The sequence below is a fragment of the Lepidochelys kempii genome, chromosome 1 (genome assembly GCF_965140285.1).
Source record: "Lepidochelys kempii isolate rLepKem1 chromosome 1, rLepKem1.hap1, whole genome shotgun sequence".
NCBI classification, from domain to species: Eukaryota; Metazoa; Chordata; order Testudines; family Cheloniidae; genus Lepidochelys; species Lepidochelys kempii.
In genome coordinates this window covers 311,314,139-311,340,372 of record NC_136380.1, presented here as the reverse complement: position 1 = coordinate 311,340,372, position 26,234 = coordinate 311,314,139, and the positions used below count along the sequence as shown (strand labels likewise).

The window sequence follows — 26,234 nt, the reverse complement described above, 5'->3', positions numbered from 1 at the left end:
ATATAAAACCAACATATATGTGTTGGCATAAAAAAAGGGTAATGTAACAATAAACAACCAAACCTGGTTCATGGACCAAGAAATGTGGTGTGCTCATAAAAATATAACTTCTTTCCAGTATGAGCAATATCAATGGCACCCTCCGATGACTAAAAACTTTTGTAGTGATAATCAAGCTGGCCCATTTAGATAGTTGACAAGAAGGTGTGAGGATCCTTTTTAACTGTCTAAATGGTCCATCTTGATTATCACTACAAAAGTTTTTTTTTTCTCCTGCTGATAAGCGCTCATCTTAACTAATCAGCCTCTCATGGCTTGTATGGCAACTTCCAACTTATCTGTATGTATATATATTTCTTCTTACTATATGTTCCATTCTGTGCATCCAGTGAAGTGGGCTATAGCCCACAAAAGCTTATACTCTAATAAATTTGTTAGTCTCTAAGGTGCCACAAGTACTCCTGTTCTTTTTGCGGATACAGACTAACACGACTGCTACTCTGAAACCTGTCATTATCCATAGGCTGTCTGAAAGATTTTCAGGTGAGGACAAGCCTTTTCCGTGGTCCATTGTCTTTATTGATGGGCCATTAGCACTGTCTAGCTTCTTCACTGTTGTACCTGAAAGGCTAGTTGTGGGTGTTTCCAAGTTTACAGTATCTTTCAGTAACACATACATAGCAAAACTTTATAACTTCACATACAATGACAGCACATACTATCCAATGAGATATTAATGTTTAGCAGATCAAGACTTTTAGAATAATACCTCAAGGCATATTTTGTACAAAACATATCATAATTACATCACTGTGGTAAATATGGGGTGCTTTGGAATGCAGAATGTCACAGGATGTTTTGTCAGAAATTGAACTCTTGAAATCAGATGACTTCAAAAAAATCTGACACATCAGTCAACATACTTTAAATGAAATTATGTGGAGAAAGTCCAGCAAAGAGCAACAAAAAAAAATTAAAGGTCTAGAAAACATGACCTATGAGGGAAAATTGGGGAGGAAAATGGTTTTGTTTAGTCTGGAGAAGAGAAGACTGAGAGGGGACATAACATTTTTCAAGTACATAAAAGGTTGTCACAAAGGGGAGGGAGAAAAATTGTTCTCCTTAACCTCTGAGGATAGGACAAGAAGCAGTGGGCTTAAATCGCATCAAGGGCGGTTTAGATTGGACAATAGGAAAAACTTTCTAACTGGCAGCATAGTTAAGCACTGGAATGAATTGCCTAAGGAGGTTGTAGAATATCCATCATTGGAGATTTTTAAGAGTAGGTTAGACAAACACCTGTTGAGGATGGTCTAAATAATACTTAGTCCTGCCATGAGTGCAGGGGATTGGACAAGATGACCTCTTGAGGGCCCTTCCAGTACTACAATTCTGAGATATATAAAATTGAGACTTGGTTCAATGTTCTCAGGCTACGATACAGGCAGTTCTTATAAACTGGAAAAATAAACTGGCTTTGAAGTTAGACTCAAATAGTTGATATTCATAGTGGTTGACTTGCAACATCTATTGGTACAGTAAACATGAATAAGTTAAGAGCTTTGCCAGCAGAGCTTCCAAGTTTCTGGATCCTGAAATGAGACTAAGAATTACTTATGCATGAATCTTGCAGAAGTTGAGTAATGTGGAGTATCAGTGGAAAGCATAAATTGCCATGTGTGTGGCCCTCAATGGTGGTTGATGCAGAAGAGTAGGGATTTGCTGCTTTTCCCTAGTTTCTAAAACATTACTTGCTGCAGAAAAAAGCAAAACTTTCTGTATTTTCCACTCCATTCATCTGATGGAGTGGGTTTTAGCCCTTGAAAGCTTATGCCTAAATACATTTGTTAGTCTCTAAGGTGCCACAAGGACTTCTCATTGTTTTTGCTGATACAGACAAACACAGCTACCACTCTGAAACCTGAAAAATGAAGCTGTTTCTCATCTTTAAAAAAAAATCCCATTGGAGACACCCCTCAATTGTTTTTAATTGTTTGTTAACTAACCTCATCATAAATTCTAGAGTTGACAGGAAACATGTTAATTAACATGTGAAAACATTATTAAAAATCCTAGTGTAAGGAAGTCCTAATTGAGTCAATTAAATAATTCTCTCTATTGAGTGTTCTCACGTTCCCATTAACTTTTGCATAGGTGCTTTGCAAACAGATGCTAACTCCATCACCTGTACCATCATCCCAGTTACCTATCCGCTTCTTGCTTGTATTTATTTCTACTAGCTGGTGTCCAGTTAAGAATTCTCAAAATCCTATTCTTTTTTAAAAGGACATCTAAAGGATCTTACAAAAGGATATAGTAATAGGATGAAATTTAATAGTAAAAAGTGCAAGGTCATTCATTTAGGGATTAATAAGAATTATTGTTACAAACTGGGGACGCATCACTTGGAAGTAACAGAGGAGGAGAAGTACCTCAGAATATTGGTTGATCACAGGGCTACTAGGATGATCTGAGAAATGGAAAACCTGTGTTATGAAAGAAGACTCAAAGAGCTTGGCTTGTTTAGCCTTACCAAAAGAAGGCTGAGGGGAGCTGTGATTGCTCTCTCTAAATATATCGGAGGGATAAATACCGGAGAGGGAGAGGAATTATTTAAGCTCAGTACCAATGTGGACACAAGAACAAATGGATATAAACTGGCCATCAGGAAGTTTAGACTTGAAATTAAACAAAGGTTTCTAACTATCAGAGGAGTGAAGTTCTGGAACAGCCTTCCAAGGGGAGCAGTGGGGGCAAAAGACACATCTGGCTTCAAGACTAAACTTGATAAGTTTATGGAGGGGGTGGTATGATGGGATAGCCTAATTTTGGCAATTAATTGATCTTTGACTATTAGCAGTAAATATGCCCAATGGCCTGTTACTACAGAGAATTCTTTCCTGGGTGTCTGGCTGGTGAGTCTTGCCCACATGCTCAGGGTTCAGCTGATCGCCATATTTGGGGTGGGAAGGAATTTTCCCCCAGGAAAGAATGGCAGAGGCCCTGGGGGTTTTTCTCCTTCCTCTACAGCATGAGGCATGGGTCACTCGCTGGAGGAGTCTCTGCACCTTGAAGTCTTTAAACCACGATTTGAGGACTTCAGTAGCTCAGACATAGGTTAGGGATTTGTAACAGGAGTGGGTGGGTGAGATTCTGTGACCTGCGTTGTGCAGGAGGTCAGACTAGACGATCATAATGGTCCGTTCTGACGTTAGTGTGATTCTATGATATAAAAAAAAAAGTTTAGACGACCTGAGCTTGACAACTGGTGATTTGTTGCTGCTGCTTGATACATAGAATCAAACTAGGTGTAGGTTTCTCTAGAAGAAGGAATGTGGAACTCTTAATTTTAAGCTTTAACCAGTGTGAACTTTCTCATCTTTTTTTAGACAATGTCTTCAGCAGTTGTCCAGATATATGCAGCAGATCGCAATGCCATGTGGTCAAAAAAATGCTGTGGAGTAGCCTGCCTTGTAAAAGACAATCCACAAAGGTCTTATTTTATCAGAATATTTGACATCAAGGTAAGAAACATTTCTCTGTCTAATTTTTTACTTGCTAAGATAAGGTCATTTTATATTAAATGTTTCCTTGAATTGTTTGCATGAATTACATAAAGGGATGTTATAAAGTGAGTAATGCAAGAATTACACCTATTAGATTTTAGTAAGACTTTGATAAAGTCCCATGTGACATTCTGATAGCAAACTGTGAAAATATGGTCTTGATGAAATTACTATGAGTGGTGTGTATAACTGACTGAAAGACTGTATTCAGAATCAATGGCTTACTGTCAAACTGGGAGAACCTGTCAAGTGGCATCCCACAGGAGTCTGTGCTGGGTCCAGTAATAGTTAATATTTTTATTAATGACTTGGATGATGGAGTGGAGTCTTCCTATAAAATTTGTGGATGACAGCAAGCTTGGAGGAGTTGTAAGCACTGTGGAGAACAGGATTGAAATTCAAAATTATTTTGATAAATTGCAGAATTGATCTGAAATCTACACTATGAAATTCAGTAACGGCAAATGGAGTACTTCACTTAAGTATGAAAATCAAATGCCCAAATACAAAATGGGGAATAACTGGAGAGGCAGTACTGCAGAAAAGAATCTGAGTGGTGTAATGGGTCACAAATTGAACATGAGTGTGTGCTGTTGTGAAAATGGCAAATGTCCTTCTGGGATGTATTTAACAGGATTGCCATAAGACATGGGAAGTAATTGTTCAGCTCTGCTTGTCCCTGGTGAGGCCTCCACTTAAGTTGTGGGCACCACACTTACAGAAAGGATGTAAACAAATTGGAGACACACCAGAAGAGAGCAACAAAATGATAAAAGGTTTAGAAATCATGACCTGTAAAGAAAGGTGAAAGAAGAAACAGGTGCAGTTCTAGAGAAGAGAAGGCAAGGAATGAGGGAGACATAAGCTTCAAATATGAAAAAGGTTAACAAAATGGACAGTGATCAGTCGTTCTCCCTGTTTGTCCTCTTAGTTCGCAGCAAGCGGGGTGAAAGTAAGCCAATACAGGCTGGTACAGCATACCAGTAAAAAGTGGCCGACAGTACCGGCCCACACCCTGCTGTTCTTAACATCGCTGCCCCTTTTGTGCCCCTCCCACCCCCCCATTGGCAGCCCTGCCAGGTCCCTACCAGCAGGGCCACTGATGCGGGGGCAGCGATGTTAAAGCACTGCCATGGCAAAGGACCCTGCTTAAAGGACTGTCGCAGCGTGGGCCAGCTAGTGTGGATGGTCTGGCTGGGGGACGCTGCCCCCCCCAGCCCTGCCCCTTCCGTCCGAGGCGCCAGCCCTCATACCGGTAAGTCATGTGTTTTACTTTCACCCCAGCAGCAAGGAAGATATAGAATGCTTTTCCTATTATCTAACCTAACTGTAAGGATAGTTAAGCACTGGAACAGGTTACTAGTGAGGTTGTGGAATCCTTATCCTTGGAGGTTTTTAAGAAGAGGTTAGGCAAACCTCTGTCGGGGATGGTCTGGGTATACTTATTCCTGCCTTAGCACAGAGAGATGATTTAGATGATCTCTTGAGGTCCCTTCTAGCCCCACGTTTCTATGATGGGGGAGGGAAGGAAATTGTTGGGGGCATTTTTCATATTTAAGTATGCTGTGTAATTATCTGATATTTAATTCTACCCTGCCAATGTGTGTCAATTCAGACAGAGATAAAGCCTTCAAAGGTGCCTAAATCCCGTGCTCAAGAGACTTGAGCGCTGAGGAGCTGTACGTCTGTGATTTTTGTCACTTGATCATTAGGCACTGGGCTGAGACCACCTATTCTTTTGATATTGCACTCGTGTAACACCTTTCATTCAGACATATTAGAACACCGCAAAGGTGAAATTTCGTAACTATTTCCAGTTGTTACAAACCTGACCTTGATATGACACCGCTACCTATAAATGAAAGGCTCCATAGCCTCTGTCTTATTTTATCCCGTTATTTAAATTTTGACCAGTGTCCTTGTATATGTATAAAATTTTGAAGGATATAGTTTGATAATATCTGGAAACTTGGGCAATAATATAGTAACCTGTAAGAATAATTTGGCTTTCCTGCAAGCTCCAGTAATCATCTGACTTAGATTGTAAGCTCGGTGGGGAAGACACCATCTCTTCTTCATTGTGCATGTACAGTGTCTAGCAAAATAGGACTGTGGTCTCCAGTTGTGGCCTCTGAGCACTATTGCAATACAAGTTTGTCTAGTCATTCTTTTTTTTATTACTATCTTCAGTTTTCAGTATCTGCATTTCTTTCCTTTCCAGGATGGGAAACTCTTGTGGGAGCAGGAACTGTACAATAATTTTGTATATAATAGTCCTAAAGGATATTTTCATACCTTTGCTGGAGATGTAAGTTTCAATAGTAACTTAATTCTTGAATAGCTATTTTTAAAATGTTTGTCCTGCTTTTTTTCTTTGTACAATAACTTTTTAATATCTCATATGTTTTTTCACCTTTCACTTTGTAAATCAAACAATTTTATAAAGTACAGTATTACCTATATCTTCTTTCTAGCAACTTGTTGCAGATTTAATTATAAATAAGAACTTTTTCTAATGTCACTGATAAAATAGAACATCTAAACTACGAATGGAACAGGAGCACAAAAAAACCTCTTTAATGTGCTCTTTCTCTGGCAAGGAAGTAACATCCTCAGTTGCAACTGATAGTTGCTTCATTAGTGTCACCAAACGAGCATTTTCAAGTACATAAGCAATTTTTATGTACCCTTAACGTAAAATTTTCATTTTTGTCATTCTTTGTACTTGAAATTTTGCTCAGATATGACAAAATGGGACTTCACGCATCTTGTTAAAAAAAATCCACAATTTGAATGTTTTTAAATTTGACATTAATATTTGCTTCTACGTTCTTCACTTACAACTATAAGGTGATGAGTCTTAATTGTTTCCAGCTTATTCCTTCATAAACAAAGTCTGTTTACTTAATTTTTAGAATATTTCACAATTTAAGCTTTTTTTAGAAAACTTTAAAACAACTTTCTTGGTCTCTATGGGGGGAAAAAACTGATGTTTTCTTTCAGACATGCCAGGTTGGTCTTAATTTTGCTAATGAAGAAGAAGCTAAAAAATTCCGGAAAACAATAACTGATTTGCTTGGACGACGGCAAAGAAAATCTGGTAAATATTCAATTTAACATGTCATTTAAATTGAGGCTAGGCTATGGGTGTCTGGGGGATTAGTTGATGCTTCTATATCTGAAAGCTATTTAAGAACTTATTGCCATATTTAGGCATTAATTTCCCTGTGTAAGCTTATTTCGTGTGTGTGATATAGAAAAATATACAGTACAAATTTCCTGAAGGTAATACAAAAGTTTATTCCTCTTAAAGTTTCTTTGCAATTTGAAGCTCCTCTAATATGTGGTATTTGAAAGTACAGACAGGAAGGGGTAAAGAAAGTTTACTTGTGAACTGGAAATCTTTATGTAAATTGTGGGCAAATTAAACTGACCAGCCATTCATTTCTGGGTTTCTCTTAACTAACTCTATTGTTTAAATTTGGCCCAAATGATTAGTAACTGAAATCTCTTACTATCTGGTGTGTCCAGTAGTCCATGTGAAATTGATTGTTGGCATCAATCGAGTTATTAGTGGAGAAATGTCTTAGTCACAATTGGTAAGGCTACATGTGTGTTATGGCATGAAAAAAAAAAAACAGAAAATTTGTTACTTTTGTCTCCCCCGTTTGAGTTTTTTCTCTGTCAGTGTCTCATCCCACAGTGGTGGCTTCTGCAGCTCCTGTGTCCTGTGGGGCTGGCTCCCTGCTCCAGGTATGGCCCAACCATCCCTCCCATCATGATGGAGGGTTGGGTGAGTGAAACCTAGAGGGTGCTGCAACCCCCCATGAACCTAGTTGCAACACCCAGAGCAGTGTGCTATGTCCAGCGCCAAGGGACACTGGCTCCAAGTTTAGGATTGTGGCTCCGGGGATAGATGGTGCTGCTGTGAATGATTGATGCCCCCTTGATGACGCAAAGAGGATATTTATCAAAAATCAGATAGCAGTCAAGTGACTTTTACTAAATTTACTATGACTGTGCCATTATTTTTGATTTAAAAAAAAAAAAAAAAAAGCTGTGACAAATCTGCTGGCCTAACAATTGGTAATCAGTCAGAGGCCAAAACCTGAATACACCTGCAGTGTAGTTCCTGTGATTAGCTAGGCACTTAAAAGTTAGGTATTGTGACACTTGGCATCACAAAACTTAAGTCCTTTTGTGAACGTCCGGAGTTAGAATGTGTTAGTGAGGTACAGTGGTGGAAACTCGCAGGAATGGTGTCTGTGCTTTAACTGTTCATTGGGTAAATATATTCTCCAAGGCTATCAGCCTTGCAACTTTCACAAGCCCCAAGTTTCACTCTCATAAAGATGATACTAAAGCAAAGCAACATTTTAAAACTTGAAAAGCCTTTATTCATATATGGCTGCAGAGCAGACTTCTGAACGATGTTGGCCATGGTAAACTTTCTTCAAAAATACAGAAAAAAGATGATTTCATAAAAATGTTAGTTTTTAATGTAGTATTTTTCATGTAAAGACACTTTTACTTTACAACACAATATAAGCATGCCATTATTAACCTGTACCGCTTTGTGTGTTTGAACTTCATGTTTTATGCACCATAGTAACACTGTGACTTATTCATCCTTTTTGTAAAGTTTCTCCATTTTAATTTAAAACGCTACATAATCAACAGCTACTTAATTATATAGTTTTCAGTTGATTGGTTTTCTCCTTTTTAATTCATTTCTAGGTTTTTTTCCTTTCATGTACAGAACTCGTGAAGTTCTCAGATCAAGCCACCAGATGGAGTTCTGAATGTGTATATACCTCAGACAGGATTTTATCTAATTCTGGGTGTTTGAATTATAGCTACTGTATTTCTCACTTATCTAAAGACTACACAGTATAGCTTGATTAGTAATTTGATATGTTTACATAATGCTTCTGATGTATCTCCACCTTGATTCATCAGATGTAGAAATAATGTATTCTAATGCTCTTAGTGCTGTCTGCACATGGTATTAGAATAGTCATAAATATTGAGCAGTTTTGGTAATGGGTGATACTCTAGACTTCCAAGGAATTATTTTAATAATGCCAAACACTGGAATGTTCATTTTTTTTCTGCTTTTTACAAGAATCCTACCGCTCTAGTGTATATCTCAAAATAAACTTCACATGGAACAGGTGCCACCTGACATATTGGCAAGTGGTCACACTGCCAAAGTACTCCTGGGAGGCTCTGACTAGCCCGCAGGACTACTGGGAAAGTTTCCAGGTGTCCCTTGAGGATTTTCATCATTGGCAGGGGCTGAGCAGGACAATTCTATGCCCTTGTGAACTAGGTCTTGGAGCTGAGGCTTGCACATAGAATGCCTACTTGCTGCTTCCTGCTCTTCCCCGTTTTCTGCCAACCGCTTCCTACTAGAAGTGCTGGGATGTGATAAGGACACTGATTAACAGAGGTGCCCAGGAGCAGCAGCAACAGCTACCCCAGGAGCTCATCTGGCAAGGCTAAAATAGAGATTTGGAAGACAGGAAGAAGAGGGGAGGCCCCTGGTGTTCCTCAAAAGAGAAAGTACAGTGTGGAGGGAAGAGTGTAGCAGAATGGTCTGGTAGGACTGGGTGCAGGTAAACGAGGAAAGGAGGATGGATTGACTGGGTAGTAAACAAGAGGAGAAAGAAATTGAGTTGGAGGAGGAATGGATGGATAGAAAGAGAATCTGGGTGAAGGAAGGAGAGAATAAAATGAGAGGTAGTATGGAGGGAAAGAACAATTACTGAACATGTTCTGATTGGGTGATTGGAGGTTTTTGGTGGTACATGGCTGTGACTGACTCCTAATTAAGCACAGTTGAGAACTCCCACAAAACAAAAGTCTTTAGCCCATGTAGCTAAATGGATAAAATAAAAGGAAATAGGAGCAAAGAGTCTTTACTGTATCTTCCACCCCCACACCCAAGCTGTATTGGTTTGTGGGGTGTTAGGGAGAGTTTTTTGTTCTAAAATGCTACAGGTTTTGGCTGGGAAGGTCATTTAACCTTCTTGTAGACCTGCAGCTGTGACCTTTGCTTCTTGTCAGTCCCTTCTCCCTTCACCTCCCCTGAAAAGATCTCCTTACCTGCCTTTACCTTAAATTCTGAAGGAACAGAACTAGAAGTCTTACACTGACTCCCAATTTAGATCTCGAGAGTCTTCTTAAAAACCGTCCAGCCATTTCTAGAGAGTAACAGCTGGCAGCTTTTCTTTGAACATCTAACTGCAGGAGGAAAGCTGCTACTTCCCCTGCAATCCAGTTGCTATTCACCAGAGCTTTTATGCTCAGTTTCAGTTGCCTTACTGGAAATAGGTAGCTGTGAAAGTTGTAATTAGTCACCCTGCTTTGAAGAAGTTAGTCATCTTAAATCCATACTTAATCAAAAACGCTGAGTACGTGCCACTTCGGTTGACTTCATTTGTAGTGTGGGTGCTCAGTGCCTTTAACATCAAGGCTGCTTTTAAACCAGAAACTTCATATTTAGCTGCCTGCTGCGTTAGGAGAGATGATCAGGAAGCTAATATAGATGAATAAAAATACACACCCATTTGTGCAATAAAGTAAATCTAAAATAAACCTTCCCACTTTAATTCCAAAAAAGAAATGAGCTGATCCCAAATATGTCTCACATAAGCATTTACAAACAGAAGAGTGCATATGGGTGAAGAAGAGAATAATATTGTTGGAGGGAAAGCCATTTTAAATAGTAGAGTTGAACATCAAAGCTGACCCCTCTGCTTGTTAAAGTTAGGTTGCCGTAGGTTGGTGGCCAAGTTGGCCCTATTTGGCTTGTTCAGCTTTAGATCTATATGAAATACTTGCAATTAAATTCTAATATTTCAAAATGGTAATATTTTCTGCTTCAGTGGGGACAGTGTTTCTTAGTGGATAGAGCAGTGGACTGTGACTTTGGGAGACCTGTATTCTAACCCCAACAGCGCCACTGGCCTGCTGGGTGACCTTGGGCAAGTTGCTTCACCTCTGCCTCAGTTTTCCCATCTGTGAAATGGGGTTGATGCTTCCTTTGTGAAGTGCTGTGAGATCTACTGATAAAGGCACTATATAAGCACTTCAGATTGTGAGTAGTTTTACATAAATGACTAAAGCATGGTGTCTGTTCAGAGAGGACTTTACAGAGTATAGTGCATTCTCTTTAGAAGTCTGCTTTAACAATCTTTGCATCAGACACATTTTTTTTATTTTTCATTTGAAAACTAACATTATTTGAACACTTCACCGTACAAGATGTTACGGCCTCAAATTGGCCTGAATCAAATTTTCAGTTGGAAAAATAGTTAGGTCCACACAGTCCTACTCAGTGTAAACTGTTCAAACAACTAGTTCTTTCCTAATGTGGGTTTTATAGTTTTGTAATTTCTAATTTTGCTGTGATTCGGCTCTCTGTGGCATATAATCTAAGGCCCTGACTTTCCAAAGACTAAGCATATGCTTAGCTGTAAGCATGAGGAGTCCCAATTGTAAACTCTTGCAGGATCGGGGGCTTTCATGATATATACATGATTTCACTGATCTGTTGTGCTAAACTTTGTGTTTCAGATTTAAATCAGTTTATAAATGGGCTAAATCTGGTATCTTTTCCTCTGTTCTTGGACAAAAAATACAACTACTAAAATAAAACAAAATTGCAATTATGGATAATTTGTATATTACTAGAAGAGTAAAATTCAGATGTAGGAAGTCTTTATAATTTGTAAAACTACAAGTTATGGAGATGTGTAATGTTGAAGAATTCAGTTTTACCTTTTGAATAAATATTTTTTTGTTTTGTCTCTTTAACAGAAAAAAGACGGGACCCACTGAATGGTAAGCTTTTGCATAGGGTTACTGCAGTTCATTTTTCTTAACTCCTTCATATTTAGACATAATCGCTGACTTTTGGCTTTCTTTAACGTAACCTAATGGTTGTATTAAACAGTCCTGAAAGGATCAATCCAGTAAATCAGAATTTTAATGTTTACATGATTACTTACCTGTACAGTAGTTCATGACCACTACCAGTGAAGATGGGGGCCAGCTATTGAATGAGATCAGAACTAAGGTTCGGAATTGTCTACAAGTAAGGCAAACCATAGAGTCATATACAAATGAATTCCAAATTGCAGCAATCAAGTTGCAAACAACAATAAAATCAGAGGGTATGGCCTTTTTATCTTAAAAACAGGAGTGCTTAAGTCTTAATAGGCAGTGATTTTTTTTAACAGTGTAAAATTGACATTCTCATCTTTCACAAGTATCTGTAAGGTTCTGAACTGCAACAGTGAAATTGATCTAAGTCTTGACAGTTTTGTGCTGCTGCTTATAAAAGCAGAACAGGCATTGGAACTACCTGTTAATTTAGGAAGACAAAATGGCTTTAGTTCACTTTGTGAAGTTTACTGTCTTCTCAGCTCAAAGTGCTACTAGAAACTTGAGGGCATGTGCTCTGCCTGATCTTCCAGAAAACTGTTTCAACCTATTTGCAGCATCTAAGATTACAATAACTGCAAAGCCAGCAAAAAAATCTCCTTCTCAGTTCGGTTATTTTATCCATTTGACAGCACTTTGTGTACAGTTGATTTCTCTGTTATGCTGGTCAGTAGAACTCCCTTGTCTTCATGTTCAGTACTTATGAGACATCACTCTTGGCCCTGCACTGAGTGGAAGAGCGCACATGCACAATTTTCTCAAGGCACAAGAGTTGCTGTTTGAGTTTAAGAACAGAGAAGTGTCTCCTTCTCCCAGAGTCTCTGCATGGAGCCAGGAAGCAATGGGCAGCCGGGAGAAGTCCCTTTTTTCACTTCTTAGGCCCCTGCACAGGGTTGAGGAGTAATGGGAGCCTGTGTATATTCAGAAGTCCCCCTTCAGTTCCACACCAGGATGGCAGTGGCGAGAAATGGGGCTGGATGGCTTGCCCCTTCACTCCCAAATATTTTTCAAGGGCTTGGGGAGCATCTAGCACTAAATGGGGTATGCGTAACAACCCCAGACTGATCCATGGGGCCTGGGGAGAAACTTCAAACAGTCAGGCCAGGAAAGATGCTTTCTTTTTCACTTCTACCACTACCATGGACTAGGAGAGAGGGGAGGCAGTGGGTGGTGTGGGGATGGATTCATCCATAGGTATGGAGAAGGCAGTCAGGCATTAGGCTGCAGGGAGAAAGGAGGCATGCTATTTTCACCAGAAAGACTTGAAGACAGAAGGGGGTGTCCCTTCAGCCTCTCTAAGGGATTTGAGGAAACAAGCAGTTGCATAAGGGGTGGATCTTTCTTCAGATGTGAGGAGGAGGAGGAGGAGGCACAAGTATGTGCATGTGCACAGTGGAGAGGTGAGGGAGGGGGTTACCCCACCTTTGATATCGAGCACACTGAGAACTGAATGGGATTGAAACTGGAAAGCAGTGATTCCTGGGAAATGCTGTGGTGCAGTGGAATTACTCTGCAAGTCCTGGGGAGGAGTTTGGAACCTGGTTGGTCTCATACCAATGCTGCTGCTGAAGAGGCTGCCACATAGCAGGCCTCTGTGTCTGGGGAAGAGCCTGAAAAGGAATGAGCTGAGCATGTTTGATGTCTTAGGCCTGTCCAGTCTTCCCTGCTGAAAACACATAAACATCAACAGGGAAGCAGAACTGTCCTTCGTTCTTCTTTTAAAAGAAGAAAATATTTTAAACTGTGACACTTATTGAAAGGTTTTGCTATCAGAATTCTTTAAAGTAGCTGGTATCAGAAAAATCAGACCATATTAATTTCATTCCAAAAAAGTTTTCTGCAAAACTTGTTGGTTTAAACCCCTCATTAATTACACACTGTCCTTGCATCCTGTGGAGAGCTCACTAAGACCAAATCAAAAAGACCTTTGGACACTCAAGGAGACTTAATCCTTCCCTACATATAAATGTTCTAGAGCTTTTTGATTAGCCTGTGTAGCTTTCCTGCCCATGGTCCGGGGCCGAACTATGACAGATAATACTGCAACAATGTTCTATGTGAACAAGCAAGGGCTTGATTATCCTCCTTCTCTGTTGGGAATTGGTGTGTTAGGCTGTCACATCACCTTAGTAGCTCTGCACCTGTCAGAAGAAGATACCCTAGCAAATCACGAAGCAGAAAGTTCTCATGAGATCGCAAATGTTCAGTCAAGGATTCCATCATACAGAACACTTCCACCAGCGAGGGCTTCTAGTCGTGGACTTCCTCAGAGGCAAAATGTCAATTTCTGTTCCAGGGAGGGTCTGAGCTCTGGTTCACAATCCATTGCATTCCTCATCCCAGGATCACTGAGGGTAATGTATGCCTACCCACCGATTCCTCTAATATGAAGCGTCTTGAGAAAGCTTAGGAAACCCCTTATGGTAATAATCCTGGAAGCAGCAAGTTGGCCCAGGAAACTTTGGTAGGCAGATCTGGTGACAGTCTAGTCAGCCATCAATAATGCTACTGCTAATTCCAGTTTCCCAGAACAATGAAATACCCCAATGACTGCAGCTTCCTGATGGTCCAAACCAGATGTTAGACGCGTGTTCTATGTCACCACATGGAATGCATTAACACTAAACAGCATTGGGTACAGGACAGTTTGTCAAAGAACTCACCCATTACAAAATGGTTATTGCCACAGAGGCCCATTTGCCATAAAGCAATCAAGTTACTGTTGAAGGAGTAACATTACCAACTTCTAAACTTAAGGTGTGATATTAGTGCAAAAGTAGAAGCATGGAATCTGCGAGATGTACAGGAATGTAAACACAAAGGCATTTTCTGGCCCATTGCAAAACATGACCATGAGATCTACATCAAACCCCTGGCTGATGAAGCAGAGGATGGCCTAAGAATAACAATGTACATCTTGCGTACGGACCAATCAAGCTCCTGGCTGGCAGCCATAAAAGCCTTCTAACATCGTTATTATGAAACCAGATTGCTGTCCCTCCTCATCAGTGGACGCGGTTCTGGGCAGATGGAAAACACATTATGAAAGCATGTTGAACTACAAACATGTTGATGACTGTCCAGAGCTGCCTGACCTGGCAAACCACACCACTTCAGATGCTCAAGTGACAGAGGATCAGTGTTAGTCCCTGGAATTACAAAAGGCCATCCAAAAGTTTCAGAACAGACCTGATGGTATTCCACTCAAGCTGATCAAAGGTGCCTTGGAACCAGTGAGCACTGGCCTGCATCAACTATTGTTAAGTGTGGACATCAGAGTAGCAGCAAAATGGAAAGATGGCATCACAATGTCCCTGAACAAGGGCAAGCATCTCACACATTGTGGTGCACCTACAGGCCAATAGCATTAATGGTCCCTGGAAAGATGTTCATTCACATTCCGCTTGGTAGGATGCAGGTACTCCTTAATAGGTATTGTTTGTGTACAACAATCAGGTTTCACTGTTGGATGGTCAGTGATGGATGCTATTCTTACCCTCCAGCTTCTGGTTGAGCTGCAGCGAGAATTTAACCACCTGCTTCACCTGGCATCTATCAACCTTAAAATGGCTTTTGATTCCACCAAAAGGTCAGCACTTTGGCTCATACTGATAATTAGCATTCCAGATATTCTGGGAAAGCTAGTGCAAAATCTTAATACCAGAACAGGTGCAAGAGTATGCATTGGTCCTCAATTTTCACCACTTTTCTGCACAACATCAGGTGTGCGGCATGGGTGCATTCTCACTCCTCCACTATTCTGTTGAGCTATTAACTAGATGTTGGAACTTGCTGATTCATACATCAGAATCAGTTTGGTCAAGAAGCATTCATCAACCAAGACTACACAGACGACACTGCCTTGCTTGTGAAGGAGACAGACTTTGGCAGGTAGATGCTGTCCATACTATGGAGTTAAACATTTCATGGCAGAAGACCAAGGTAAAGAACCTTGGAGTTGGGCCACCAGAGCCCTCAGAGCAGGGGCACTTGAGTACTATGGAGAGCACTAACTAGTTACTCTACCAAGGCTGCAAGTAGAATTCAAACAGTTCCAGCAAACCAGATGTTGCTCAGTGAATAGGTCTTGCTGCCTCCTGTATGAAGTCCATTTATGGATGCAAAAAAGTTTATGCTGAGACAAGGATCTATCAAACCTGCATTCTGCCCGCATTGCTATACAGAAACGTGGACCCTCTTACAGGCAGACTTGGATCAGTTAAAGGCATTCCATACACGCTGTGAGTGCAAAATCCTGAGCGTAGAGTGGTTTGACTTCATGTGAAGCTTCATGATCTCGCTCGTTATATTCAAACGTCATTTTGCATGCTCTTCAGCCATCTTGCCAGGATGGACAAAAGCACCGTAGTCACTGGTCTCAAACTCTCCATCAGCATTCAAAAAGGGTCCCCCAGCTGTTGTCACCTGCAGGACCACCCTAGAGATTTGTGGATTTTGCAGGTTTGGGACAGATCGGTGAACTTCACTAATGTGATGCCATCAACCATGGTCAGTCTGGCTGGCGCAGTGGTCCTCAGTAGACTATAGGTGTTTAATCTCTCAATTACAAAAAGGCACACTGTATTCTCACTCCTGAAGGTAGGTAAGTTCCTGAGGAGCCTAGTCTACTCATTTCCTCAAAGCTCCCCTTCCTTCCTGGGATCTCATTGCACTCAGTTTCCTCTCTCCATGAAGATGGTATTCCTAGTGGCAATTACATCAGCCTGCAGAGTAGGGAAATGCAGCCACTCATGAATGGGCCATCATACACTGTCTTCCATCAAAACAAAGTTCTCCTTAGGCCCACCCTAAATTTTTACCAAAGATGTTCTGTCTTCTGTCTGAATCAGATGATTCATTTATCTTCAGTCTTCCCTTAACCCCATGCCAACCAAGGGAAGGATAGGCTTCACACCTTGGATACATTTGGAGCCCTCTCCTTTTGCCTTAATAGAACTAAAAACCTTGGGGAGATCCCAAATAAGTCTTATGACCTTTATCCATAGGATGAAGAGTCAGGTAATATTCACCCAGAGGCTTTAAGTGGGTAGCTAATTGTATTAGGGCATGTTATAAGCTAGCTAAATTAGACCTTCCTTTACATACAGATCTTGGCCTATTCTGAGGATGCTCAGGCATCCTCTGCAGCTTCTTTGAAAAATGTACCCATTTCTGATATTTGTAGGGCAGCTGCATGGGGATCATTACATGCATTTTTGAGGCATCTAGGTCAGATGTCCATTTTGGCAAAGCTATCCTAGAGTTACTATTCTGGTAGACTTCAAGCACCCTACTTATTTACATCAATTCACTGTTGTAAGTCACCAAAGTGGAATAAACATGGACAAGCACTGAAAGAAGAAAGAACAGTGATTTACCCTACAGTAAGTGGGGGGCTTTGACGTGTTGTCTATATGTATTCCACAACCTGCACTCCTTCCTGCTACTACAAAGTCTGATAATACCTGGATTCTGTATTGGTGAAGGAACTGAAGGCTAGTTGGCCCCGCTCCACACTTTGTCCTCAAGAAGAGGAGGTGGTACGAGGGTACTCAAGGTTCAGGGATGGCCACAACAAATACTGCTGGTCAAAATATTCTCAACTTGAGATGTGCAAGGGATGCACCAGAAGGGAATACCTATGGACAACACACCTCTAAGAACCACAGTCACTGCAGCTTAAGTAACTGTTCTTTCGTATAACTTCCTCCAGCTCCTAGGAGGTTTTAGTAAAAAGCAAAAATACATTTCCTTCTTCTAGGAAAAAATATTTTACTTTTTTGTCTCAGTGCATAATTATTTTTATGAAAGGTTTTGTGAACTGGAATATAATCATTTTTAGATAGATAGATGGATATAGGTATAAAATGGTTATATTCCAGTTCACAAAACCTTTTATAAAAATCGTTATATATATACAATTTTTTTAATACATGTGTGAAATCCTGGCCCCGTTAAAGTTAGTGGCCATTGATTTGGGCCAGAATCTCACCCAAAATGTTTAAAAGTCTCTGAAGTTTTCTGCACATGTAGAGAAGGCTGTCTGTAGAGCTATACTTCAAATAAAAAAAAAAATCCTCTGTTATGAATGACCTTTAGGATTAAGGATTTAAGTTTTCAAGCAGAATTAAAACCAAATTTGCATAAATGGTTATGTAATATGCATTACATAGCCTGTAATTTCCTGGGATTTGTTTTACTCTCATTGGTAATAGCAAAGTCTCTTTATGCAAATTGAAGGAGTTGCCTTGGTTATACTGACATCATGGTAAAATTTATGGATGAAAAAAGAAAGGGATTTGTCAGAGAATTAGGTTTCTAAGAACCATGTGGTACAATTTTTATTTCAGCTGTAATACAGCACTACAACCAATAAGATTTATTCTAGAGTTGTCTGCGCTCTGGGACAGATGACATGCAAAGCTTTAAAATACAGAGGATTCTATAAAATACAAAATAATGTTTTGTACTACTTTTTCTGGAGCCGCTTCAGAAGATATCACAGATATTAACATCCGTGGATGCTTAGGGCCACTGTATTGTCAAGTACTTCCAAATGATGAGCTCTATTTGCCTCTCTCATCTTCATTTATTGAGTTGTCTACAGCTGATGGGGAAGGTGCATGTGTTATGATGGGGAAAATTTTGTTGGATATAAATATGGCAGTACTAGAAGAAAATGATAGTTCATGCAGAGGTTCTTGTATTCCTCATGGACAACTAAGGTCTAAACCTGGCGGTAAGCATTCTCAGCTAGCTAAAAATTCTTCTGTGAATTTTGGAACAGGTGTTGTTAATATCAGGGAACCTGACTAACATTTCAAATATTACAGCTGAATAAAGATTAATTATGAAATTATCTAACTCTTTGAATGGACAACCTTTTATAGTTATAGCATTTTACATACGGTGTGTGGGCAGCATATATTCAACATACTGAATATTTGAAGATTTAGCCTTTCTATCAGAAAAGGTGAGATACGAAATGTTCTGATCTCAAAAGAAAATGCAATATATTCCCCCGCTCCCAAGACAATGTTACAAATTCCATTTGATTTTTGGAATAATTTTTTTTAAGAGTAATATATTAAAACTACTGCTATCATGCAAATGTATACCCATAGTCATGAAAACTAAGAGTAAAATCAATAGTTAAGAAGTATTTCTGTAGTGACTTCAGTTTGGAAGCATGTAATTGTTAATGCATCATGTAAATATAAATGTAATTTCATTTTGTTTCAAAATTTTATTACAGAACTCAAGATTATATATAAGTTCAGGTTTAAGATTTGGCTGAGTCAGTAAGCTTTTAAAGTACAGTTTTTAAATGTGATATGCAGTGCCTCTACAAAATCCTGTCAGCTATAGTAATATGTACTCACTGCCCCAGTAACCACTGAGCATACAATTAGTTTGAATTTTATCTTTTTTTCATTTATATTTAGTAAGTCTCTGAAAAAATAATACACAAGCATTCTTTCAAAGGACAAATTTCAGGAGTCAAACAATACTTAACGTATTCAAGGCTGTGCAGAGAAAAATCGTTCCCTGTTAAGGAAAGTCCACTGAAAAAACAGGCAACTAAAAAAGGAGACCTATTAGCTAATACTACCAAAAATACATTTTAATAACCTTCTTATATTAAGGAAAATGTAAGATAAATAACTCCTGAATTCATTAGTATTAGGAATATCCGTATTTGAATATAGTCAGTTGCCTTCAGAAAAAAATGTCTAGTTGTTAGTACAGAGTGCTCTATTTTTTCAGCTTATCAAAGTCAGATGTTCAATTGATATTTAATATGACATCCAAAACAACTGTTAGAAGAACATATGCTAAAGTTGCAAAGTCAAGTACCCAAAAGTTAAGAAATACCAGAATTAAGGTTTCTTGTACAACTTTAATCAGTCACCTTGTGTGTATGCTTTGTCTTTAATGGTGTGATTGTATTTGCTAGATAGACAAGGAATGTTGAGACTAATGATCCTCAGTTCAGTTCTAAATTTTGGAGGGGAATATCCTGTAGTGGCTACACACCTTTCTGTTTGTCACTCTTTTCTTCCTCTGGCTTGGCCCCTTCTACCCTCTTCCCTGCCAGCTTGTCCAGTCCTCTTTCTATTCCCCCACCCTCTTTCCTCATCTATCTGCATTCCAGTGAGGCTGCTTCTTTCTCCATGCAGTCTGGGAGCCAGCAGGAGGGGCATTGAACAGAAGGAAGTCTTGCTCTCATTTCTGGTGCCAATACCACAACAGCCCTCAGTTGCTGTGAGATCCAGTTCTTGAGAAAGTCCTACCCACTCCTGCAGCCTCAGGATGGAATATGCTCAGCCACTCTGGAGATGGTGCAGGAGCAGTGGGGGATGGATTTTGGCTGCCAGCCTCTAACAAACCTCTATACTGAACATGTGCAAACTGACTTTTCAGTGGCTTATAGCTTGGATAAATTTGGGGAGACTTTCATGGGGACTGTAAAATGCACATCCCTGGTACTATGACAATCCCCTGCCAAACTTCAAGCTCCTGCTTCAAAGCACAGAGGTTTTAGTGTGTATCAATGAAAAGTTGTAGGAATTTAACATGGGTAAGACCAATGATTTTTTCCCAAATTTTGTTTTCTGAATGATGGAACTGTTTTAGCCAAAACTTTTCAAAAGCACGTCTGCCTGAGGCATATGCGGTTTCAGCCCAAAAGATTAAAGTTTTCTAAAGTTATAAGCAACTGAAAATAGGGTCTCATAATGCAAAGTGTTGAGCAGCCTTAACTTTCGGCATTGCTGTCAGCTCCACCTATGAATAATTGAAGATGGAGAGAAATAATAATGACTTCTAGAAACACAGACAGGTGTATTTGGAAGATGACTTTTTTCTACATTGAGATATTCTAGAAAAACAAGCTAAAAATGATTTTTTTTCCTTTTTCAAGACTGCAGATTTACCTTTGTTTCCATACCTTCATTATTCAGTCTTTATCATATGATGTGAAATTGCCCATGGTTCAAACAAAATTTTAAAATGGAAGCATTTTTAAGACTATAAAGGATTTTTAAGGATATCTGATACTTTAGGTTATATTCGGTTGACAGTCAGTTGATCCACCAGTGACGTACCTTCCTGAGCTTGAGCAGGGACCAGATAGAATGATCCTTGCAGCTGCCATATACATACAACATTAAAGCCCAATCCTATGAACACTTATCCTGGAATCTAGGAATTGTCATACTTAATCAGACTTGAGGCTCATCTAATCCAGTCTCTGACAATGGCCAACAACAGAAAATTCAGAGGAAGGTGTAAAAACCCTGTAAGAGGTAGATGTGGGATAATCTGTCTGTGATGTTAAGTCTTGTTCTGGTCTCTAATAGTTGTAGATTAACTTGGGCCTTGAAGCATGAGTTTTAATGTCCCTTCCAAAAAAATTTCATGTGGATTGCTGAACTGTGGGAGTAAATGTTTCAAAATCAATGGGACTAGCAATGGAAATAAGCATAAAACTCTCCCATATAATCAGTTGAACTACTACATTAATATCTCCTCTTGAATGAATAGTACAAAAGAATGACTCACTAACAGAATTGGTTTGTACTGATGTACAGGTGTATCCTCAGCCGGTAAATTCTCATAGCACTATTGACTTCAATAAAGAGATGACAGCTTACACCATCTGAGAATTTGCCCAGTAGTGTCCCACATGTCATTACACTCCTCTACATTAGTATCCTCTTTATTATTAATGGAAATATTGACTGGATGAGTCAGAGGACCAAATCCTACTCGCCTTACTCATGTCAACAGGGCCGCTTACATGAGTAAAGTAAGTTGGAATGGGCTTTGGGAGAGTTGTTTAATTTTTGGCTGCTGTCAATCTCAGAAACAGAGTAGCTATCTGGCTAGCTACTGTCTTTTTTAAAAACAGATTGTTTAGGGTCCAGTGAACATCACAGGCATCCATCATAAATATTTCAATCACAGGCTGACACTCTGGTAGTCTGAGGTTTCTTGTCTCTAGACATCATTGTTGGCCATATGATGAGATGATGGTGGAAGTACACTGCTACTGACTACGTAGGGTTTAGTGTTCCATATTTCAAACACAGATCTATGTGCAAGCAAATCTTACTGTTATGCTTCAGTGAAAATCATGGAATGAACGAGCTTTCTTACTCTGATTTTGTTTGATTTCTTCTACACAAAAATGACATAAAACAAATGTCCTGCTTGTGAAATTGTTACGGCAGTACCCCAAATCAGACTAAAGTTCAGTCCTGAATAATGAATAATTTATCTTGAGCCTCTCTACTGATTCCTAATCTACTTGCGCTCAGAACTCAAGCAGAGTACCACATTTGGGGAGCAAATGGGTGCAATATGTGTATGTCAGCAATGCAGAATGATCCAGTTGGTAGGTTAAACGTGTAATCCACTTTGGTTAAGTATAGTACAGTAGTGAAATCCGTGTCCTCTCTTCATAGGTCCAAATCTACCAATGGCAACTGTTGATATCAAAAATCCAGAAATTACAACTAACAGATTTTATAATTCACAAGTCAACAATGTTTCATATACCAAAGAGATCAAGAAAAAAGGAAAAGTGAAAAAGAAGAAATTGACAAAGGCAGATATTGGAACTCCAAGCAACTTCCAGTAAGGACACTTGTATTACTGTTTGTTTCCCGCTTAGAAAAACAGTTCAGCCACATAAATATGGTTTATTTAAAAGGTTGTTAGCAAATTAGCCCTAAATTTCAAACTGACTGCTTAGCCAACAGAGCCTCCTCTTAACATTTTGTTAGGTGTCGTATCTTTTTATATAGCTTAACGGTTCTTTTCTAATTTCATTTCTTTTTACACATGAAATATGTTAGATCCTATTTCACTTATATTATTTTTTAAAAATTTCACATTCATACCATTTTAGATTAATTCTTATCTGTTTCCTGAATTGTAATTTAACAAGATTTAATCTCAATGCTTTTTGAAAAGTAAGTGTGCATTGTTCACTTGTTAGCAGGGAAGGAGAAGTAATGACAGATAACACCAAGAAGACTGAGGGGTTTAAGGCCTGTTGTGCTTCAGTCTTCCCCAAAAAGTTCATTGTGACCCAGATGCTTAACACAATATTAACAATAAGGGGGAAAGGAGCACAAGCTAGAGTAAGGAAAGAACAGGTTAAAGAATATTTAAATAAGTTAGGTGTGTTCAAGTTTGTAGAGCCTGATGAATTTCACTCTAGGGTACTTAAGGAACTAGCTCAAATTCAGAATTATTAGTGATTCTCTGAGAACTCATGGAGGACTGGTGAGAGTCTCAAAGGACTGGAGACGGGCAAATATGGTAGCTATCTTTACAAAAAGAAAAGGAGTACTTGTGGCACCTTAGAGACTAACCAATTTATTTGAGCATAAGCTTTCGTGAGCTACAGCTCACTTCCGAAAAGCTTATGCTCAAATAAATTGGTTAGTCTCTAAGGTGCCACAAGTACTCCTTTTCTTTTTGCGAATACAGACTAACACGGCTGTTACTCTGAAACCTATCTTTACAAAGTGGAACAGAGAGGACCCGAGATTATAGACCAGTCAGCTTAACTTTCGTACTCAGAAAGACATCTGAATAAATTGTTAGTCAACGAGAAGATAATAAGGTAATAGTAAAAAGAAAAGGAGCACTTGTGGCACCTTAGAGACTAACAAATTTATTTGAGCATCATGCTCAAATTTGTTAGTCTCTAAGGTGCCACAAGTGCTCCTTTTCTTTTTCTGAATACAGACTAACATGGCTGCTACTCTGAAACCTAAGGTAATAGTAGTAGCCAACATGGATTTGTTAAGAACAAAGCATACCAAAACCAACCTAATTTCCTTCTTTGACAGGTTTACTGGCCTAATGTATAGGGGGAAGCCGTAGAGGTGATATATTTTGATTTTTAGTAAGGCTTTTGACCCAGTCCCACATTACATTCTTATAAGCAATTAGGGAAATGGGGTCTAGATGAAATTACTATAAGATGAGTGTACAACTGGTTTAAAAAAAAGTACTCAGTAGTTATCAATGGTTTACTGTCACTCTGGGAGGGAATATCTAGTAGTCTTGCAAAGATCCATCTTTGGTCTGGTACTAGTTAATATTTTGGGTAATGGAGTGGAAAGTATACTTATGAAATTTTCAGATGACACCAAGCTGGGAGGGGTTACAAGCAGATTGGAATTCAAAATGACCTTGACGAATTGGTCTGAAATAAGCAAGATGAAATTCAATAGATACAAGTGCAAAGTACTACACTAAGGAAGAAAAAAAATCAAATTACCCAAATACAAAATGGGGAATAACTGGCTAGGCAGTACTGCAAAAAAGAATCTGAGCATCGTAGTGGATCACAAACAGAACATCAGTCAACAGTGGTGATTCTGTTGCACAAAAGGCAAATGTCATTCTGGGATGTGTTTAACAAGAACATTGTATGTAAGACATGGGAGGTAATTTCTCAGCTCTACTCAGCATTGGTGAGGTCTCAGCTTGAATTGTGGGTACTACGCTTAAAGACAGATGTGGGCAAATTGGAGAGATCCAGAGGAGAGTAATACAAATGATAAAAAGTTTAGAAAACATAACCTGTGAGGAAACCTTTTAATAAACAAAAATGTGCAGTTTTTAGTCTTGAGAAAAGAAGATTGCAGGATGGGGGAGGACTTGGTAATAGTCTTCAAATATGTAAAAGGTTGTTATGAAGAGGATGATGCTTAATCTTCAGGGAGGAATATTTAGGTTAAATATTAGGAAAAAAAATCTTACTATAAAGATAGGTAAGTACTCAAATAGATGACAGGGATTACACAACATCCCTTGGTAATTAGAGATTTTTAAGAAGAGGTTAGACAAACAAAAACCCAGGGGACTAGGTGGTGGACTAGGTGACCTCTCAAGGTCTCTTCCAGCCCTATGTTTCTATGATTATCCACTAGGTTTCATAGTCATATTATAGCAATGAGAATTTAAAGACCCTGGGTTAGCTACGGAAAGCATCCCCTTCAATTCCCTTAATACAAAATCAAGGTTTTCTTCAATGTGGGATTATGCCCTTGTCGAGCAATCCTGTTTTGTTGAACCCTCATCCTCCATCACTAGCACGCTGGGATAGCCTGGTAAACTCTTCCATGGAACTAGTAGCACTACCGTTATAGCAGTCTCATTTAATAGTGTTTGGAAAGAATGTGGAATATAGTGAGAGCTCAGTAAAGGTGAGGAAAGAGAAGATAAAATGTATCCTTTTACCAAATGTGATGCTTAAGTTCTTTGAGGCAGGAATCATTTTATCTGTTTGTACAGTGCTTAGTACAATGGGGCCCTAGTCTGTGACTGAGGCTCCTTGGCCCGACCAGAATATAAACAATAAAAGAAGCACTACTGCCAGAAAACGAGACAATAGGGAAAAACTGAACTGCGTGACCTAAAAGAAGGAAAAACTCAAATGACCATCAGGCCTGGTCTACACTGGAGATTTCAGCTATCTGTGGGTCACTAATGATGGCGCTCCGCTGATGCAGATCCATAGCATAGATAAGCAAAATTACAATAAATTATCAATTGCACTAGTGGAGTTTATCGTTGCTTAAACCAACACTGACTGTGCACTAGTGTGGCCACACCAGTGGCTAATCACAGATATCTGTAACAAAGGCAAAATTCCTAGCGAAGAAATTTAATTTATAAAATGTTTCCATTGTTTTTTACTTTGGTGGGACATGGTCTTATTCTGGAGTGTGTGGGGGTGTGTTGTGTGTGTGTGTGTGTGTGTGTACATACACACATACACAAGTTTCCCTGTTTAAAGTGACCTAGTATTGTGGGATAAATGTTTAATATCTGCTTTTGTTACAAACATAGGGAAGTTCTAATGCTTGATATTGTCAAGACAGCACAGTAGATGTTGCATAATTTGGTCCAGCATAGATATAAATAAGTACTGTGGTTAAAGTACTGAACTATTGAGCATCAGAGCTGGTTGGGAAAATTCCAATGAAACATTTTTTCATCAGAATTTGCTGATTCATCAAAAATGAAACAGTGTCTTGTCACACTAGCCAGAATCTGGTCGGTTTCATCACTGCTATTTGATGGTGAGCAGCACTGAAGTGATAAGAATCATGTCCGTTTCAGTCAACACCTGTGAAGGCTTTCAGGGTCCTTGGTTCTACTTCAACCTGCCAGGCAGGCAGCCGGGGATCTCAGGGTATATATTTTGTTTTGGAAATGCCACATTTTTATCAGGCCAAAAAATATTTCCTGAAACTTAAATTTCACAAACCTAAAATTTGGCTTCTCTGCCAACTCTAAGCATAATTCATGTTACATATACCTTGTATAAATCAACGTTGAACCTGGCTAACTAAAGATGTTGTTTGAACCAATTTAGTTAGTTGTGCATCCATGAGTTAACTAAATTGGTTTAAAAAAACAACCCTTAATTATACTGTTGAAACTTTCTTATGTAGACAAGGCCTTACCTTGCACACAATCATAAAACTTGTATGTGAAATATTTTAGCATTTTCATACTAATTTATTTTTGTTTGTTTATTGGAAAGAGTAATGTAGCATTTTCCAAAATAAATTTGGTCAATACATAAAGGTAATCTGTGTGATATTTCTCCATGTTTGTTTTTCCAAAGATTTTTTTTAATTGTTTTTAATACCACTAGCAATGACCATGAATATTTAAGAAACA

The 26,234-nt window shown here is 39.1% G+C and overlaps 1 protein-coding gene across 1 annotated transcript in view; it reads left to right on the top strand.

The window, feature by feature from the left end:
* WASL (WASP like actin nucleation promoting factor) overlaps nucleotides 1-26,234 on the top strand; it is a 74,186-nt gene that overhangs the window by 33,254 nt on the left and 14,698 nt on the right. The window contains exons 2-6 of the mRNA XM_073328229.2: nucleotides 3,390-3,524; nucleotides 5,788-5,874; nucleotides 6,570-6,666; nucleotides 11,391-11,414; nucleotides 21,986-22,157. Coding sequence (XP_073184330.1) covers nucleotides 3,390-3,524; nucleotides 5,788-5,874; nucleotides 6,570-6,666; nucleotides 11,391-11,414; nucleotides 21,986-22,157 — 515 coding nt within the window. The remainder of the gene's footprint in view (nucleotides 1-3,389; nucleotides 3,525-5,787; nucleotides 5,875-6,569; nucleotides 6,667-11,390; nucleotides 11,415-21,985; nucleotides 22,158-26,234) is intronic.